Genomic DNA, 21,266 nt, shown 5'->3' with positions numbered 1-21,266 from the left:
TTTTTCAGATCTGTGATGTTTCTAAACCTTTTTATTGAAAACGTCTTACAATGCTGGCCCATATTGAGGCAATATTTAGTTCTGCTGTACATAACACACTGTTCTGCAATTTATATTAATGACTTATAAATTCAGGTGTAGTGATCACCTAGTGCTTCTCTCTTTTAAACATAGCCAATGTCTTTCTTCCTTAGAATCCCTGCATGGATTGCAGGAATGACTTTTGTGGATCTTGTCTAACATCACTAAATGATGGCCTACATCTTTGTCAACTGTGCCAGAGGATACGCTCCACTTTCTTCACCCGGGATGAGTTATTAAAGCTCAAAGTAAAAGATCTTCGGGATTATTTGTTAATGAGAGACATACCTACAGACCTGTGTCGGGAAAAAGAAGACCTAGTACAGCTGGTTTTGACTCTGAGGCCTGTGACCTATCCAGATGTGACTACTGTCCCCCCCTATTCATCTAATCAGGGCAGCCAGTGGACAGATATTGGTTCAAATCAAATGCACACAGCAGAAGACATTCCAACAGTAAGTGACCTCTGTATTTCTGAGTGTCTTAAATTCGACATTACATTTAACCTATATGAAGAGACAAAATATAATTAAACCTTTCTACATGTACTATCTGTTACAACACTGTTCATGTTCACCTTGTTTTAACAGCATGGAGATGCAGAGGCAGGAGTCATTGTTGGGTTAATGACACTTCAAGTTGCTAGTAAATGTGAAAAGAAGAGACACATAGTTCATATTTCTACTCACTTGCCTTAGGTACACAGAAAGCAGCGTTATTAAAAAATATTATTTTTTTTAATTTATTTTTTTATTACACCAATTTATCAGGCTGTTTCTGAATTATCTGTCGCTCCATGTGTGTAGTGTAATAGGAATTTACCATGCTTCCCTTTGGAAAGCCCCTCTGAGCTCTGTCTGGTCTATGTAATGTAAAACCCTCCCCCTTCTCCTCTCTCCCCTTTTGCCTTCACATGACATGTGAGCCTGTATCTGTGTAGCAGATTGATTGTGCCTGGCAGCCATATTTTGCAAACCCCAGAGAATTTGAAAAGAAATAATGAAATGTAGAAGAACAGCTAAGGAAATTATACATTTAAAAATAAATCTTCTATGTGGGATTGCTGGTTTGGTTAAAATTCGCTTTTTCTTGTTTGTCCGTAAGCCAGAGACAAAGAGGATGGAGGCTACAGACAGAGCGAGGTGTGCAGGAAGGGTGTGTTTGTTATGGTTTGTTAACGGAAGAAGACTGCTTTGGGTTAATTGGTTTAAATTGTATTTGGACTTAGGTTGTGTTGAAGTGTCCTATACATAGTTGAGCCCAAATTAACAGTTATGCTTTACAATTTGAATGTTATTATTGCTATACTTTATTTGAAAAGTTAATTTACATAAAAATTAAGGGAAATTTTTAATGTTCTGTACTTTAACATTACCAGTTTAATATAAATCTACTTTGTGTACTTTCGTATCCAGCAGGTAATTTGTAGATGTTTAGATTTGTCGAACCCCCCCTCATTAAAGCTTTGTTTTCCAGTGCAATTTGATTTTCTCTTTCATCCATCTGGGGGAAACTCCTTAACCATGGGGGTTGAGTCGGGGGGAGGAGTCTGGCACCCAAAGAGTTAACTTTTTTCAGCTGACAGCATATCACCCCCACCAATTCCCACATACCTCAGTTTGAATTGGTTGCCCTTGGAAGAAGGTTGCACCTGAAGAGCTCCAAGAGAGACAGTGAACAGGGTTCACTCGTTATAGGTTTTTTCCTTTTCTTTTGCAGTTTTTTTCTTTTGACAGTGGCGAGAGGCTCCGTGTAAACGGAGCTGACTCGTGGGAGAAGCGCCTGTTGGGGGGGGGGGCGGCCCCGCTGACAGAGAGGTAAGAAGCGCTTCTCACAGCAGGAAGCAGTCGGCAAGAGACTCTCCCCGCTGATGCAGGACGGGCGCTGCCATTAGGCAGAGAGCGCCTTTACTGCTGAGGTTCCCCGGAAGCCAGCTGGAGTATACCAAGTTCCTCCTCCCATGGGGATGGCAATGAATTCTTGAGGATGGCGCGCTTTGAATAGCGCCAGCGGGGAACACATTCTAACAGGTTTTCCCCTAATATAAGAGAAAGGGCAAAACACTGTTAAAGTAAACAACACAGAAGGAGAGCCAGTGGAAGGGGAATGTGTTTAAGGAACACCGCTCCCCCCCCCCCCTGCTGAGTGAGCACGTGGAAGATCCCTTTTGGCGCCAAAGTTCAAAAGGAGGACAGATGCAACAGTCATTTGGAGAGAAGTGCACTGTTAACACATATCTTCCACGCTAAATATCACTTTGTTTCTTCTGTGTATGCATGTGTATTATAAGACTATGAGGTGTTGAGAGAACTGTGTTTAAGGAAAACTATAAAGTTCTCCAAACCTGTCTTATTTAATCAGAAATACTATGATATGTTAAATAACCTAGTCTGTATTTTCTGATAAAGGTTGTGAAAGTGTTTGGGCGTGCCAAACATATTGTCTGTTCCAAATGTAATGCTAAATGGGCCCAGGTGTTCTGTGCTAATTGCAGTCATTACTGAAAAACCTGCTGCAGCCTTTCAGCTTGACTAATTATACCTTATCCTCTCTATATAGAGGGAAAGGAACAGAAATACTATCTTTTGACTGGTTCATAGATAAATATGTACCTGTATTTTGCGGTGTGGTAGCAAAATGTGAGAAAGATAAAGCAACAGGATTTCACCTATGTAGAATGGGGAAATCGCTGTTAGCAGAGACACAGAAGGAGATTCCAGTGGTAGGGGAATGTGTTGAGAAGCACCTCTTCCCCTCCCCCGCTGAGTGAGCACGTGGAAGATCCCTTTTTGGCACCAAGCTTCAAAAGGAGGACAGTTGCAGCAGTCATTTGAAGAGAAGTGCACTGTTGAGACATATCTTCCCCGCTGAGTATCACTTTTATTTCTTCTGTGTGTATGTGTGTGCATGTGTAGACATGTATATTATAAGACAATGATGTTTATGAGAAAACGAAAAAAGTTCTCCAAGCCTGTCTTATTTAAATCAGAAATACTATGATATGTCAATATAACCTAATCTGTATTTTCTGATAAATTGGAGAAGTGTTTGTGAATTTTGAAATGTGATTTAGTTTTTCTTATCTTGTGATGGCAGATAAAAGCAAAACAACACGTACCAAACATAATGTCTGTTCAAAATGTAATGTTAAACTAACAAGTGAACGGCTGGATCAGGGGGGGCTCTGTGCAGTCTGCACTGTGGCTCCTGTGAAGCAGCCTATAGACACCTCCACCATAACGGTAAATCCTCCTGAGTGGGCGGCTGCCTTAACACATGGAGTTAATACCCTTGTAAGTCTGTTATCTAAACCAGTTGAGATCCCATCTACATCGGTGGCTTCTCAGGGTATAACAGCAGGAATGACAGATGAGTCATTTTCCCCAGGGGTCGGTTTATTTCCCTCCCCAACCCTCCCGGGGGTTTCCCAGATAGGAGACGTGGGTTGGTCAGCGGTGGCTAAAGGCCTGGACCGGCTTACCCATCTACTGGAAAACCCCAGACACAAGCGTAGTGTTAAAAGACGTAGACAGACAGCTAAAGCGCTGTGGTCAGTGTCAGACTCTGAGAGTTCCTCAGAGGAGGAGGGGGAATTGTTGGACGATTCAGATGTGTCCATTATAGAGTCGGAAGGAAACTCTAGGCACCAGGGTATGGACGACCTGGTAAGAGCAGTTCGTCAGACTCTGGGGTTTGCTGAAGTAGAGGAGACAAAGTCCTTGGACCGCTCCCTCTTTAAGAAGGCTTCTAAGCAGGTGGTCAGGTTCCCTCCCTCAGCTGAGTTGAGGGATATTGTAGAGGCCTCTTGGAAATATCCAGATAAGAGTTTCTCTATGCCAAGGAAGTTTGGCGTACTGTATCCCCTTCAGGAGCAGGATATGACCCGTTGGGAACAGGTGGCAAAGGTGGATGCACCTGTGGCGAGATTGGTTCGTCAGACTACACTACCTGTACCCGGGTCAGCGACCTTACAGGACGCGACTGACAAGAAACTAGAGTCCTTGCTGAAGTCGATCTTCTCGGCCGCCGGTACTAGCCTCAGGCCAGCATTGTCCTCTACCTGGGTAGCTAGGGCCATGGAAGTCTGGGCAGGGCAGTTAGAGTCTGCCTTGCAGGATTCAGATTTACTGCCTCTGGCCATGCCGCTAAGGAAGGCAGCAGGCTATGTATATGAAGCGGCCCATAATTCGGCCTCCATAGCTTCGTCTATTTCAGCTACAGCTGTAGTAGCTAGAAGGGCATTTTGGTTAAGGGCTTGGAATGCGGATTCAGAGTCTAAAAGATCATTAGAATCCATCCCGTATACGGGTGGGATGCTATTTGGTCCAGAATTAGACTCTTGAATTTTACAGGCTTCAGGGGGCAAGAAGTCGTCCTTGCCTGTAAATACTCCCAAGACCTAGGGCTAGGCCTAGGTTTAGTTCTTTCAGACAGCCTCCTTACGGGGGCGGGTCTGGCAGAGGCCAGACTACCAGTCCAGGGGCCGTGGAATCCAGGAGACAGTCCCGTAGGGGAAGGTCATCCTTTGCCCCTGTGGCGCGGAGCTTCTTCCGCCAAGCTGCCGGATAGACCAGCAGCATGACTACCACCCACCTCTGGTTCAAGAGGGTGGGGTGGGAGGACAGCTGCTTGGGTTTGCCCGGCAGCAGACAGGGTCCTCGGTAGACGAGTAGGTCCAGAATATCCTGATAGAATTCATGGGACCAGCTCACCTCAGGTTTTGGAAAAAAATTACCTCGCTGGCTTCTGTCAAATCAGAAAGAGCTATACAGGCTTAGATTTTCCAGTAAGGGAAAAGGTTTTAGTCACACCCATTCAGGGTGCTAAGGCTAGACGAGTTGTTCAGTCTATGACCGAACTTCTACAGTGTGAAAGGGTCACAGAGAATCCCTTGTCTAAGAATGAGTTCTTGAGACTAGTGAGGGACTTGGTACGCAGCAGAAGGTTGTCCTCACAGGACAAGTTGAGGTCCTAGATGGAGTGGACAGGCAGAATCCTGTCAGACAAGAGGCCGTCAGTAGCAAGGTCTTTGAAGCTGCTGGGAAAGATGGTGACATCTTTCGCGACCTTACCCTGGGCAGGGTCCCACCCCAGAGGAGCATTCCCGCGTTCGAGGTACCAGTGGAGGAGGTAGGTCCTCAGCTGGTGGTTGCTGGACAAGAACCGAACAAAAGACAGGGAAGTCCCAGAGTTCTGCGTAAGAACAAGGGATCCACTGGTAAGGGACGTCCTAGCAAGGCCTTGGGGCTGCAGGTAAAACCTGCCCTACAGGGTCCCATAGAGAGAGGACCCTCAGACTCCTGGAACAAAGACAAATAAATATTTGCACGTAGTGAGGGCATTACGTATATATGTTAAGAGATCTGCAAAGATACGCAAGACAGATTCTCTATTTGTGGTGTTTGACTTTTCCAAACGGAGTTGGCTTACCCTGACTATCAGGGAGGCTTATGTCCGTATTAATCTCCCTGTGCCGAAACGTATTGTTGCCCATTCTACCCGGTCGGTTGGGGCGTCTTGGGCGGCTCGTAATGGAGCCACGGTGGACCAGCTGTGCAGATAAGCCACCTGGTCCTCGGTCCATACCTTTACGAAATTCTACCAATTTAATATATTTGCGTCTGGGGACGCCACCTTTGGCCGTAGTGTTCTGCGTGCAAGGAGATCGGAGCGGTCCCACCCTTCAGAGGGATTGCTTTTGTAAGTCCCCATGGTTAAGGAGTGTCCCCCAGATGGATGAAAGAGAAAACGGGATTTATACTTACGATAAATCTTTTTCTCTTAGTCCATCTGGGGGACACTCCGATCCCCCCCGTCTTTTCGTTGTTTTGTCTCCACTCCCCCCTCGGTTGAGTGGTGTGTCTTGGTTGATTGGCCTATCTTCCTAATGGCTTTTGTAATCAAACTGAGGTATGTGGGGAATTGGTGGGGGTGATATGCTGTCAGCTGAAAAAAGTTAACTCTTTGGGTGCCAGACTCCTCCCCCCGACTCAATCCCCATGGTTAAGGAGTTTCCCCCAGATGGACTCAGAGAAAAAGATTTATCGTAAGTATAAATCCCGTTATTTCATGCCATCAATGAAAAGATCTAAAAGGTCTTTTGAGGAACCATAAAATATGTAGATTGAAAGTGCATATAACTTTGTACAAATGCACATACTTCTAAGCCACTTGGCAGCCATAATGAAAGGCTAACTTCTTTGTCAGCTATGTAGAAATGGGAAAAACTTATCATTCCCGGTATGTTACATTCCCCTCGTATATAGTGTGGTTCCTCCTTCTTAAGTCCAGAAAAGCAGTTAGATAATTTCTCCTTCTCAGAACTCTTTCATGGCCTGTTGAGGAGAAGAAAAGCAGCAAGTCTCATCAGCATGCAACACTTTTTTAGCATAACATTACAATGTAGCTTTGTGTGGAATGTATACCTAAACCTAAGGAAACTACTGCATAGCCCCATGAGCAGTTTAAAGAATTAATATCATGGGTAGTTTAAATCCAGATGATATATGGGTCAAACAGGGGTTAAAGAGACCCAGATTGCAGATAAAACCCTGGTCTGTTAGAACTGTCATTTTGCAAGATTGGTCATCCAGAACTGATTCAGGAGGGATTGAGGAAGATCCCAGTTAATGTTTACTTTTTTTATGAGGAGACTGTTTGTAAGTGGATTAATATTTGCTGTAAAGCAAGTAAAGTAGCATACAAGTGTGCATTGATTTAAATAGATCTGTGTTTTAGGTGTACGTGTTATGATCAACTGAGGGCCAATTTGTCAAGTTTAAAGTAAGTTAGCTGAGAGCAATGTTCAGTTTTCAGTAACAACTGTCCCTTAGTTACTTGTGGCAAGTGATGGATTTATTAACTATTTTGCTATCTGTGTCTTAGCTAAAGTGAAAATAGACATTGCAAAACCACAAAAATAAAGTGTCTATAAACTGGTATGAGATCTATTATGCAGAAAACCCCAACTCCCAAAGAAGTCTGGATAAGTTTTCTACTAAAACACAATTAAAAATTACCCCTAAATTTGCCCATACTGTCCCTGAAGTTGTTTAGCAGAGCTCCTCGTAATAACTGTAGGAAGAATTTTTTTATGATCATGCCAGTGATTTATATATTACTAATATGTTAGTCTATGGGAGCTCTTAGGGTGTAGATAACAAACAATAAAGCTAAATCTATCTGTTCGGTACTTATAGGTATGTGGATGCAGTTAGAGATGGCTGTATTTTAGATAAGCTTTGTACCCTACCTCCTGCACAATACTCTTCTCACAATTATAAAACCGTTAAAAATGTGTGAGGGCAGTGGCAGTTTAGAGTACTACAGAAGAGTGTTATCACACAAAGGACAAAGTTGTTTCAAAGATTACTGGAATACCATGTCTGTTTAGCTGCTGGACCCAGTAAGTTCAACCTTTGGAGATTTATGTTGCCTGCATGGCGTGCAGTTGCCACCACAATTTCTGGTAAAAACTGCCCTGAATCTGTGCAGCAGTAAGCATTATGCAAAAGAAAAATACACATCTACTCCAAGCTGGTGGATAACAAAGAGTGTCCATACAAAAGCGATGGCCTTCTCCAGAACCAGAAGAAGGTGTTAGGCTAATGACTATTAGATAAGCTTTTCAAACCAGGCTAATAGAGGTCTTCACCTTTAGCAGCTGCCTTTCCCGTGGAACTGAACTTGTTCGGAGGTACTCTGATGTCCCCACGACTTAACTCTAAGGTAGTAAAAGCTTATGAGAATAACCGTAGCGCAGGACGGAGAATAACCGGAATACAGAAAGCATATACCGGAGACAGGCGAAAGGTCGTGGGTCAGCAGCAAGCGTGGTAACCAGAAGACAGGCCACAGGTCAGGGCAGGTTGCAGGCAGGGGTAATCCAATAAACAGGCAGACGTCGGGTATATTTGACATTCAAGCAGGGTAAAGGTCAAAGCTAAAGTTCACAACAGGAATCTGGTCAGAAGCAGAGTATCCACAGGATAAGAGTACAGAGCTGGTTAGCATTTGTGCAGTACACAGATGCTATATATCCAGCAGGGAGGCTAAGCCCTCCCTGCCTTAAATACTTAGTGACCAGTCAGGAGGCAGGCTCCAGCAATACCCTAATGATCCCCAGATGCTGCCTAATAAAAAAAAAAATCCCCTAATGCTCTCGCGCCCGGCTACCACACTTAACTAAGTGTCCTGGCCATTCTCATGGTGGGGCAAGGAGGGCGGAAGTGACAGCCCAGCTGTTGCACTGGGACGCAAGCCATTGCGGCTCGTGACAAAAGGAGGTTCAGTTAAGCTAAAAGTTGAAGGACATTATTGATTGCCAGCAGCTGACAGTCTTAAGCTTCTACAAAGAAAATAGTTAATTTTTCATGTCTGCCAGTGGCTGCTTTAATATATGTGGCAGATTTATACTAATAGAACACCAGTACATTCCATAGAGATTTACAAGTGTACGCTTCGTGCATTTAAAACTGTACACCTACAGCTTGTTTGATGTTATAGTGGCACTTTCACTCTGTGCCTGTTGTCTGTGGTATTGTGGTTATGACTGAAAATGTAAATGGAGGAAAGAGTAAAAATGTCACTTAAAAAATCTTGTCTTCTTACTTTAGAATGGGTCTCCTCATTAACTTCAACTTTTTTTATTCTATTCTAAAATAGTACTTGTTCATGACTCGTTACTATCTTAATTATGAGTGTCTGGGGACATCGGTTATCTTTTTATTGTCTTTTTTTTTTTATGTACGTTTTTTTTTCATTTTTTTTTTTTTCAATTAGTTTGTTCAAGCTTTCTTGTAGCAAGGGAAAAATTGTGCAGGCCCCAGCCAAACAAGCACTCGCCCCCACCCCTCAATCTCATTTAAATAATCTTGCCATGTAAAATAACAAGTGTTAGGGGCACATAAAAATCAAAAATATTATTTTTCAGAATGGGGAGATGAGGAGGAAAAGTAATGTTACTTTTCAGCCCCCAGCTGAAAAGATTGGATTTATTTTATCTATGGTAATGTTTTTTTTTTACACGTACAAATATTTGTTTTCATTAATGCTTAGCATGGTACCTCATGAGGAGGTGTTGCTGGTAAATGTAGTGCTGATCATTGTAAATCTGTACACCCTATAAATAATGTACTTTTATGTGCAGTACACTTCATTGTTAAAGACATTGTAACCTCAACAATATGTTGTGTAGTTGCTTCTAGCACATAGAATGTACAGTACTGAGTGTTGAGTCTGCCTTTCTACTTGCTCTGTAGAATTGCGTACATGCGGCTATACAATTAGCTGGGGGAAGTTGTAATACCTATTTTGGGTTATCACTTGTTTCCAAAATTTTTCCTTTTTTTTTTTTTCTGTCTCTCCAGTATTGAGTTTTAAGTTATATTGCTATTCTTTGTTTGTTTTTTACCCAAAGTCATTAAAGTGGTCAAAATGATCTAATTGCAATGATATATATTTTATACACATGGCAAAGAACTTTTTTATATTGTCCATTGATTCTATGTATATTAGATAATATCCATCAGAAGGGGTTTATAGTACCTTTTTTGTTAATACATTTCAGATTAGTAATATATACACAGCTGTAATGTGATGTTAAACGTTGGATACCGGTTTTTCTGTCCCTGTTTGTTTTGTTTTGCTATTTTAAATGAGTATTAACTGTCTTTAAGGAGACATATTCACAAATGCATATTCACTGTCATTCCATATACTCATTCATAGAAAAATCATAGTTACCGTATATACTCGAGTATAAGTCGACCCGAATATAAGCCGAGGCACTTAATTTTACCACAAAAAACTGGGAAAACTTATTGACTCGCGTATAAGCCTAGGGTGGGAAATGCAGCAGCTACTGGTAAGTTTCAAAAATAAAAACAGTGCTGGATATCATTAACACTGGGCTCCCAATAATACAAACGTGAGGTTGTGAATGAATATATCAAAATTTATTGTTATTAAACATCAATAAAATTTTATAAGTACATAATATATACCCATATCCTAATAAATTGTACACAAATGGTTAAACTAAATCCTCTGCACTTGGTATCAAGCCTAATAGGTGAACACAGATATAAATAACATTCACTAAAGACAACTCAGATCATTAATATATAAATCAATGAGACAGTCTGTGGATACTAAATACATGTGCCAGTTAAGTTTATTCGCCTTTAGAAGGTGATGAGCAGTTACTCCTAAGTGTTCAGAACAGTACAGTAATTTAGGCTTTAGTAATGCAAAAGATGCTGCACATACACTAAATAGAATTTGATATAATAGCTCAGATAAAGATAAGTTTGATTTTGTTTGCTGGATAAACATTTTAACAGAACAATACAATTTGCTTTGTGTGATTTAACCCTTATTATACTTGAAGTTTGGGATGTTTTTAGACTTTTCAATGATTTCACAGTTATGCAAAAGAATCTTCAGACACTTATTAATAGGTGACAAAAAATGAAAATATTGGACTTTATAAAACTGCTGCAAATAATTGCAGTGGACAAGTCAGAGTACTCACATGTGTCTCTGACCAGCGGGGCTAGATGGAAATGTCCCGGTCTTTAGCTTTGACTGACAGGCTCCTTTTCATTTAACTTTATTGTTCCATGTGCAATGAACACACAAAAACGGGCTACAATAAAATGGTGGCTGACAGTGATCCACAGAGGCTGCAGATGAGCGGGGGAGACTGGAAAACGGAGACCAGGTAAGTGGGACTCGAGTATAAGCCGAGGGGGGGCTTTTTTCAGCACAAAAAATGTGCCGAAAAACTCGGCTTATACACGAGTATATACGGTATTATTCTTTTGCTAACCTCACTTTTGTAAATTTGGATAGAACTGTTTTAATGCAATATATAATACTTGCAAATGTTATGGTAAATATTTCACTTGCTTGATTTGCAGTGAGGCTTATTTTGAGTTTGGTCTAGCAAATGTGCTTTTGTTCTTTTGTTTTTGCCAGCCATAGTGTCTTTTTGGTGATAACATAAATGGTCTACAAACATACTGTTGATGATGTTTGTTCACCATCTTTTTTGCAGACAAATGGAACCATCTTTTCGAATCCAGAAAATGGAATGCAAGCACAGACTGATGACCCGCATGATGAAGAGACTGAGGTATAATATATTGCTACCAGAATAACATTTTACAAAGTAGCAATTATTTTTACTTAAGCAACAAACGAGTATAATCTATTTCTATTAAAGCACTGCACAAAAAGTTGATTCATTCCATTTGATATATAAAAATCAGCTATATATAGGGAGGAATTCAATTCCCCTCGAATTAGCACGGCGTTAAAGCTGTTACCGTTATTACAGTAATTTTAACCCGGCTTTCTGCTTGCAGTTCAGGGAGCTGCAAGCAAAAAGCCGGCGTTGAAACTACCGTAATAACGGTAATTAAGCGCATTATTACCGTAATAATGCGCAGGCCGCGTTACTTTTACCAGTAACGCGGCCAATTGAATTCCCCCTATAGATTGTGTGCTATGTTCATCTATTAAAGAGCATAGTGTGGCTGCAAGTAGCACATCAAAAGAATTTCAGCATTCTAAGTGCTATTCACAGACCCTATACTACTCCAAGCAGAAGTTACATAAGGCGCTGGTTTGTCTCCAACCTCCAAGCCATGCTAACCTATTCTCAGACCACGTGACAATGTACGGCAGTAGAGCATTGGTGTGTTTAACCCCTTTGCAGGCTAATGTGGAATCAGTCCAATAAGCTTTCCTTTTTCTGTAATGATAGACTTCAAGCTTTGTATTACAAATGGACATATCATAACTATCTTTGGCCTATTCATGAGAAATGGAAATTGTAATGTTCTTTATTTAACACATAACCTTTCTTAGCATATGTACTCATATCCTGGAATGTTGGAGGCCCTATTTGGGAAAAAAAAAAAAAGATTCCTCTTCACAGATCAGCAGACAGGAAGTGAAGACTTCCTACTTCCTGTCTGCTGCACAGTATTGTGGTGCCTGTTGCTGTCCACTGACCACCTGTGTTTTTTTATAGTTAATTCCCCCCCCTCCCTGTGCGCGCACCTCCCCGAAAGTGGTAAAACTTTTGTTTGACTTTAACTTTTAAACAGAGCAACTCTCAGCGATGGATCATGATTGTTTTACTTGGCATGTGTGGAACATGCATGTTTTTAAAAGTACCTAATATTTAAATTTAATGTCTCTTTTTAAAGAGAGCGTTTTTATTTTATTGCCATGTTCTTTCTCTGGCCCATTACCACTATACAGTCAGGGCTGGGATTTCATGTGTTCTGAGATTTCTATGTTTGATATATGGCAAGTTTTGTAATCTAACCTTTAGTGCACTGTAATATATGAACAGCATGTGGGAAGAACATTCAATTTTCAATGTGCCCTGCTGGATATCTGATAAACAATGGGGGGGAAAATGATAGTATATCGGGATCACACTTCAGTCGGTTATGTGAGATTTAACTCTCCAGATTCATCGCAGAAATTGATAAGATCTGAACTGTATTATCACTTTCATTAGAAAGAGCTGCTTCACCATATTGCATTGTCCTCTATACTGTAAGTTCTCATGAACAGAGGAGCCCTGTCTGCCGTCTCACTTCTGCACCTCCTTCGTCAACCTTGTATGTACTAGTTCTATTTTTACGTATGATTTGTCCTTCTGACCGTTCTACGTTGCAGAGTTTTATGGCACCTTACAAATAAACAGTGATCATGGTCAAAATATATCTGCCCTAAAATGAAGCAAGACATTCGAAAAACAAAATCAACAGGGCAAAGATACTCCATTTTGTTTATTTTCAGCTAATAAACAAGATGGAGGTATCTATTTGAAATGTACAACTTGCCTATTTACTGAGAGAATAAATGAACATATTTCATTGAAAGCGTTTGAGTAAAAATAAAATCCTAATCATACCTGAAGTAATCTTTACTCTCTTTCCTAGTCTACAGACTCTGAAGAGATACTGGTGCCCGGGAGGAGAGCCTCGCTCTCTGACATCGGCAATTTAGATGACATTGAATCCTTGTCTGTGCGTCAGTTAAAGGAGATTTTGGTCAGAAACTTTGTGAATTACAAGGGCTGCTGCGAGAAGTGGGAATTAATGGAACGTGTAACCCGACTCTACAATGATCAGAAGGATCTTCAACAAAAGGGTACAGCAAGCTATATATTTATACGCATATATATTATTTAACTGCCTTGTAATTATGTTGTGTATTTAATTGAAAGAGCAGTTAAAATATTGATGTGTGTATTTATATTCTGAGATAACTGCAGCACAGAAAAAAAAGTACCCTTTATTTTAGAACACCTTTTGTAATGACCTATGCACATAATAGCACATTTCTTGAGATTTTGTTGCATTGATTGTGTGTTTCTACTGTAATCTTCATATTATACATTCATAATGGTTTCATACCACATCATAGGATGTTAGTGACTCTTAATGCAAATCTACTTGTTCAAACTGTAAATTCAGCAGTGAAATTCCCAGTCTCAGCCTTCAAAGAATACCATTACTTTGAAGTTAAAATAGTTTTAACAAAATTGTACAACCTATCTTGCCTTGTACCTGTTTGTTTTGTTCTTTAATAAATATAATGTTCATAATTTTGCTTCCTTTTTTTTTTTTTTAGTTTCGGTGGATGAAGAAAAAGGTAAGCTTCTCAATGTACAGTGTAATTGTCACCCGTTGAAGTCTGTTTGTGACAAGGATTAGACAGACATGGGCATGGAGAATCATGCATTGCTATATATGCCGAGTCGTAAAGGGCCTGATAGTAGGTCATACATGGTCCTAGACATAAATAGGATTCACTTATTCCAATTGGTGGTTAAAAGGGTGAAAAACTGGGTAAGATTTTTTAAACAGACCACCCACTGGGAGGTTTCTACATGGAAGTGTTTGCTTTTCCCATGAATTAATGATGAGCAAACACAAGATCATTAATTTTTCTCTGAAAAGCAACCCAGTTCTTTTGACATAGAATGAAATTAACAAAAATAGCAAAGAAACAGAGGGGGACAGGATAGCCTGAATACAATACATTTAGAGCAGATTCAGATGTTAGGATGTGGGCTATTTGCATAGCATATGTTACGTGAAATAGCTCTCTGCATACTGAGAAACTGACCTTACGCCACTGAACGCAATTCATGTGCAATTGCAAATGACACAATTTCCTACGATTTGAGATTCCAAACTGGGGAAGGAAGAGGGCAAACTAATATAAGCCATGCGCAGTAAGGGTGTGCTGACGTAGGTGCAGCTGATTCAAGCCCTGGGTTTCTGGTAAGTGTGCTTGATTTCACCCGTATCATTAGCACCAGCTACAGGGCACGTACCTACTGATGGTGATGACTCGTATAGTATAGACTTTTTTTAAAAAAAGTACATGTATGTGTGCCTCTAGGATCTAGAGGGCCACCATACCTAGAGTCTAGGTAGCAGAACATGTATATGCAAGTAATATAGACTATAAAAAGGCATTGTATGTTCAGTATGCATTTTTAAAAGCGAATTTAATGTAAAAAAATGTAAATCTTTATTTTTATTAATGATCACACTGTTTAGAGTTCATTTATTTTATAATCTAAAACTTTTGTTATGCGTTCTGATGTGACCTTTTATTGCACATATGCTTCTGCGTATACTGCAGTCTGTCTGCACAGTACTTGCCGTGCGTAGACCAAAAGAACTGAGTACTTGCACCCAGATTCAAATGGAAACGGATCTTGAGATCTGCTTGGATTTGAATACGGTCGTACGTATGCTCAAGTTCTGTGTTTTGGTTTTGTATTTTTAAAAATAAAAAAAAACTCATTAGGCAAACAAATGTAGTCTTGAATTTACTAGGGTTGTAAAAAACAAAAACTTAAATACATTCCCATTAACTGTCTTGCTGGGGGTAAGGAAAGGGTGGGGGGCTGATGCACTGTGGCATAAAGTAGCTGTAAGGGATGAATTGCTATCTTAGAGTTCCCATATCTGTTGTGAATTAAATGCAATTTAAATACCACTCGTGGAACCTAAAATGGATACAGATAGTCCATTAAAAATATTATTGCCACTTACCTGGCTCACATAGCTATAGTTATATCCAAGGTTATATTCATGATCTTGTGGTGATGTAACAAACGCTTTACTGTTGAGTTAGCTGTGAAACAAGTCAAAATATTTTGTATCATGTGTTCGTTGATATGACTCTCTATATGAGTAATGTTTCTTATACACATTTTGTCATCTTACAGGCAAAGTTGGCCCTGCAGGTGATGAGAATCTATGCAAGGTCTGCATGGATTGCCCTATTGACTGTGTACTATTGGAGTGTGGTCACATGGTAACCTGCACAAAGTGTGGCAAGCGCATGAGTGAATGTCCTATATGTCGACAGTATGTAGTGAGGGCTGTACATGTCTTCCGATCCTGACTTTCTTCCCAGCAGCAAAGCACTATGGAGTCGCAATATAGCCTAAATCGACTGGTACATATACTGACCAAGAGTACGCAAAAGAAACATCAATCAAAGTCCCATCATTTGATGTGGAGACATCTCTATAGTTTTGATACTATTCTTCTTTCTTGGTTTCCAGTATCTTTTATGAAGTGGTTTGTCTGTTATTGAGTGCTCTGAAAGTGCTTCAAGGCACATGTACCAGGTTCTCTTTTCTAACAGGTGTGTGACCATCCACAATTACGCTACAGGTTATATAAACTACCAAATTTCTCTTTGAAGAGAGTAATCACAGTTTATATGTAATAAAGTAGTGCCTTATCACTATTGTCTTAAGCCATTTTGGTGTTGGCTGAACTCTGATAATTCAGAAATATTATGGCCTTTTTTAAAAGACTTCTTTTTTTATTTCTGAAATCTTTTTGAACAGAGAGACCAAAGGTGGGGAGATGTGCTTTTAATAGGAGGATGAATAAAATGTAAAAATGAATTGCTAATTTAATATTTCTATGTATGAGAGGTAACTAATAATGTTCAGTGTTTCACTGCAATGGTATTAGACTTGTCTCATTCAGCATCTCTGTTAATTAGGAGTATTCTTTGGTAAGAGCCTAAGCTTGTATTTTTAGTGGATTTATTTTTGTACTTTATTTGCACTGCAAGATGCAATATGCCCAGTATGCTGAAGTGAGGTGTCATTTATTTTTTTAAATATGGCCGCCAAGAATATTTACCATTGTAGTGGTTTATGATATCAGTTTCAGACTTCATCTTAAAGGACTGTATCAAAAACACTCTTTAGTTCAAAAACGCTCCATACTGTGGAGTTGAACAGCTTTTAAATTGCATTATTTTAATGTCTGACTGCTGCTTTAAGTCTATTATTAAATACTTGCTTCCTGAGCACAAACCTAGGAAGAAATTCTTTATTTTTAAACAGATACAATATTTAAATACTATTTTTAAAATAATTACTTTGTGGATAGGTATTAATAATGTAAACTAATTTGCAAAGCAGGAATGTGCCTTTGCATAGCCAACCTTGTAGGTTACAGCATATTCATATCACCATTTATTTACTACTGTAACAAGGCCGTAAACAAAATGTCTTTTATGCATTTATTCCGCAATGTCTGTGTAAAATGATCAAGAAAAAATGTGACCCCCAATATAATAAGTATTTTAGTGGTTTATGCCCTGTGCTATGGCAAAAGAGTGTCTGTCTGTAGAATTTAATAATTTGAGTGTTATGCAACTAAATATGGGGCTAAAGGTAAAGTTACAAAACTCCTCTCCAAGATAATTCCAATGTCCAGGCAGATTTGTTTTAATTGCCCTTATGTAAGACCCAATCTGTGTATATACGGTTTTATCCAGTGCACAGACTGGAAATTCTGTTCTCCTATCCAATGGCAAAGAAAGTAAAGTAATCTGCTTGGATGATGTAGGTGGAGTTCCCCTTTAAGAAGTCCAGGTGTGTGCCAGTCATTTTGACATTAGCTGCTAACAGTGATACTCATGATTACAAGGGCTCTATACCTTTCAACTGGACTAATGGGTGCTGTGCCTGTTTTTGCACATTATCCTACTGGCCATATGTGCCTCTGATCATTAATGAAGCGTTAACATATTAATAGTTTGATAATTCTCCAGGTTGTGGGATATTTTTACATTGCAGATTTCTGCTTTATTTTGTTTTGTAATAAAGTAATTTGATAATATTGAGTGTTCTTTTCATTCTTCTGTAATTATTTTGTTTTGTCTTTATGTTTACATTGATTAACTGGAGTGGTTAGATGTGGTTTGTTTACCTATCTGCGCTCCTTACTGGGTAGCTGGATGTTGTGCAGTCACTAGGATAAATTGGATGGAAGTCCTCTAACGCTCTTATACAGAAATATAGGAAATATATTATTCAAAGCGCAAATATGGTGAATAATGAAAGGACCAGCAATGTGAATAAAAATAGTTCAATATATGTAATGGAAACAATATTGAAGATATTACTTATAATGTACCTCAAATATGCAGGTTTGTTTATGAAGGATACAAAAGGACAGTTTCAATAGATACAGTATCAAAATAAACATAGAAATAAAAGTATACAAACATAAAACAATGTCTTAATCACAGAATAAAAACCTTGCAGTTAAATGTAGACACTTTCACAAAATTTCTATAAAAGTATATACATAGATCAGAACTCTCACACCCCACTTGCATCACCCTCCATCCATCATCCTAAGTGCTTTGACACCGTAGACCACCCTATTGGCCCGACATTGTCCTCTCTTGGTTCACCTCCTACCTCTATAACCGCTCTTTCTCTGTCTACCTCTGGCTCCTCAGACCCTTCCTCTCCATTGATGCCACCAAAATTCATTCATTCTCTGATCATTTCCCGCCTTGATTACTGCAACCTCCTCCTTACTGGCCTTCCCTGCACCCGTCTTGCGCCTCTTCAGTGAATATTCAATACTGTAGTGGCAAATCTTCCTCTCACCAGTCTACATCTGCCACCCCTCTGTCAAGCCTTCCGCTGGCTCCCTTTCCACTAAATAATCTTCTTCAAATGACTTCTCACCTACAAAGCTCTCTAACTCCACTGCTACCTATGTCTCCAACCTCGCCTCCATTCATACTCCTTTTTGCCCTGTACGATCAGCTAACCATCGCCTCAATTCTGGTAACATCTCATTCCTGCATTCAAGATTCTCCTGTCCTGCACCCCTTCTGACACAATTTCTCTCATTCTATCAGGCTATATCATAGTCTGCAAAGCTTCAAACGATCTCTTAAAACACACTTGTTCAGGAAAGCCTGCCATTCCACTGTGTAACCTCTCCCCTGCCCTCCTTATACCACCTTTTTCTTGTGCCTCAAATTTGAAGTATTACCATCATTCATCCTCCACTCTTTGTTCCACCCACTCCTGTTTATCCCCCCGTCAGATTTCTAGTTCCCTTACACTTACTGTATCACCTGTTTGTCTGCCTCCTCCCTTTAGTTTGCAAGTTTTCATGAGCAATGCCCTTTTACCGCATCATCATTTATATAGCGCCACTAATTCCACAGTGCTGTACAGAGAACACACTCGTATCAGTCTCTGCCCCAAGAGAGCTTAGTCTAAATTCCCTAACACACACACAGACAGACAGACTAGGGTAAATTTGATAGCAGCCAATTAACCTACTAGTATGTTTTTGGATTGTGAGTGGAAACCAGAGAGCCTGGAGAATGTCCTCCTCCTCCTCCTCCTCCTCCTCCTCTTGTAACCTTTTGCAATGCTATGTTCTGTTTCGTTCTATGCTCTCTGTTTGGTGCTGCAGACACTTTGTGGCGCCCTTAAATAAAGGATAATGGAACTGTATGTGTCCTAGCGATCGAATGAGAAACTCAGATTTGGAGGGTACAGTGTCCAGGTGTCCATGCACACTTTGTTTGTCTTAATATATGTGGTTTACAGGGGTTTTAGTGATCTTCTATGTTTACAAAATAACTGACTCCAATAAGGGTTTGTCCCTTAAGCAAGAGGAACAATAATATCTATCTGTGGACGTCCAGCCACTTTTTTTTTTTTTTTTACTTAAGTTAGTCAAGTGGAAAGTCAGTAGTGTTATGCATATAGAAAAATATTGAGTCAGTTAGTGCTTCCTCCGTTCTCCTCTGTGGCACTCCCCCGGGGCTCAGAAAAAGTTAACATTATTCCTCCTTGTCTTTAACGCTGGTTTAATGTCATACAATTCATGCTTTTCAGCAGTAATGGGCAACAGATGGCCCTCTGAGCTTTCACCTGTGGTTCCTATCTCCTGCCTGCTTTATTGTCAAATTTGTTTGTTATAGCTTGTAACACTTGTTTAAAATGGCAGGTGATATATTCTTGATGGGTGCCTCTTTCTTTGATTAAATGTATTGTTTTACTTTATCGCTAAGAGCAAGAGAAATGTGTTTTCCTTATGAAAGTTAGAGGGCCTCCCATGTGGCACCTGAAGTGTATCGGGTGCCTATCACTGCTTCACAGCATGAAAAGTACATGCTGCAGAGATATAATTGTCTTTTTAACCATAGCTAACAAAAGTAGTAGAGAAGCACAAAAATGGTTAGGCAAAAATAATCTTCAAATGTAGAGGATTATGAAAACTGAAATGCAGATAAAGATATGAACACCACTATAAGTACACTTACAATAAACATTGCTAATAAACTGTAGAAATATATTTGATATAAAAATACCACCACCACTGGTGTGATTCTCCCATACAAAAATTAGATGGCTAGTTAACAATCCTATAATATCAGGTGAAAAAGATTACAATACATGTTAACACCAAGCTAATAAAAGAAGTACATCATAGAGCAATACATGTTGTCAAGGCCCAAGTCCTACCTATAGAACACTGTACTGGAAAAATGCAAATGTATTTGATGGTATAAACGGCAAAATAGAATCACATGCACAAATCTGTTTAAGGTGCACACTGGTGTCCTTCATTGAATGAGGAAGACCGGAAACCATAGTAAATGTATTCAAAAAGCTGGAAGCCATGTAAAGTGTATTGAAAGAGCCTGAAACTATAAGAAGATACTTTGAAAAATCTACACAAAAGCCAGATACATATACACACTGCATTCACACAAAGACACCCAGATCTGCAATTGAGTCACACAAAAAGGCAGAAATCAGATTAAATGCATTACCGGAAACATATTAAAAACATTGAAAATTGTAAGCTTGGAAACACGGCCCTCTTACCTCTCTGTATTACCCAATATTGTTTTAGTACTGTCTGTTCCCAATTATAAAGCACTACGGAATTTGCTGGTGCTCCATAAATCAATGTTGATTTATGATTGAAAAAAGCAGGAACCATGTAAAGTGTATTGAAGAAACTAGAAACCTTAGTAAATATGTGTGTGTGTGTGTGTGTGTGTGTGTTTGTGTTTGTGTGTGCCATGATGAATATTTTAGTACACGGACTGCTAGATTTTGAACTTTCAAGAGGAACATTATCCAACTATCAATATAATGCACAAAATTGAGTATATAAAATAATCAGTCAACCATTTTGTAGCAACTCTAGAGATTTAGAATGTGACTCACTGACTGAGCGTGAAATAATTGTTTGCCAGACACGCTGGTTTGACTATCTTAAACTGCTGATTTCCTGGGATTTTCATGCACAATAGTTTCTAGAGTTTGCACACAATGGCACAAAAAAATCCTGTAAGCAGTGCTTTGGGTGAATACACCTTCGTAATGAGCGAAATAAGAGAACGGCCAAACTGCTTGAAGCTGACATTAAATGAAATAACCATGTGTTACAGTAGTAATATCCAGAGGAGTATCTCTGAACGCACAGCACGTCAAACCTTCAAGTGAATGGGCTACATCAATGGAAGAATACTCTAGGTTCTCCTCCTGTCAGTAAAAAAAACAAAAAAAAACAGGAAATATGGGGACAGGCTTCCACCTGGTATGAAGAATCCTAATATATCGTCTGCAAGTCAGATAGTTGGGTCAGGATTGTCACAATACACCAAGAAGGTTTAGGATGCAGTACACTTCGTCCTATTTAGCTCTAATTGTGGGAAGGCATGGAGTCTATTGAGGGACAGGTGTTCACCAACAACCTCAACAAGAAGGGATGTACCCATTCAGGTCGCCGCCCTCCGAGTAGGTATGGGGCGAGTGTGTGAGGTGCAGTGAT

General features: G+C 39.8%; 2 protein-coding genes across 4 annotated transcripts in view; one reads left to right on the top strand and one right to left on the bottom strand.

The window, feature by feature from the left end:
• The window catches only part of RFFL (ring finger and FYVE like domain containing E3 ubiquitin protein ligase), a 66,557-nt gene extending 49,278 nt beyond the window's left edge, over nucleotides 1-17,279 (top strand). For all 3 annotated transcript variants that reach the window (XM_075195039.1, XM_075195038.1, XM_075195040.1), the window contains exons 3-7: nucleotides 195-536; nucleotides 11,141-11,218; nucleotides 13,047-13,257; nucleotides 13,741-13,761; nucleotides 15,356-17,279. In XM_075195039.1, the coding sequence (XP_075051140.1) occupies nucleotides 195-536; nucleotides 11,141-11,218; nucleotides 13,047-13,257; nucleotides 13,741-13,761; nucleotides 15,356-15,534 (831 nt within the window). In that variant the 3' untranslated portion in view covers nucleotides 15,535-17,279. The remainder of the gene's footprint in view (nucleotides 1-194; nucleotides 537-11,140; nucleotides 11,219-13,046; nucleotides 13,258-13,740; nucleotides 13,762-15,355) is intronic.
• The window catches only part of LIG3 (DNA ligase 3), a 66,780-nt gene that overhangs the window by 5,221 nt on the left and 40,293 nt on the right, over nucleotides 1-21,266 (bottom strand). The window contains exon 21 of the transcript XR_012688019.1: nucleotides 15,180-15,261. The gene's annotated coding sequence lies outside the window, so the exon portion shown is untranslated. The remainder of the gene's footprint in view (nucleotides 1-15,179; nucleotides 15,262-21,266) is intronic.

This window comes from Mixophyes fleayi, chromosome 2, assembly GCF_038048845.1.
Source record: "Mixophyes fleayi isolate aMixFle1 chromosome 2, aMixFle1.hap1, whole genome shotgun sequence".
Classification (NCBI taxonomy): domain Eukaryota; kingdom Metazoa; phylum Chordata; class Amphibia; order Anura; family Limnodynastidae; genus Mixophyes; species Mixophyes fleayi.
This window is presented reverse-complemented; position numbering and strand designations above follow the sequence as displayed.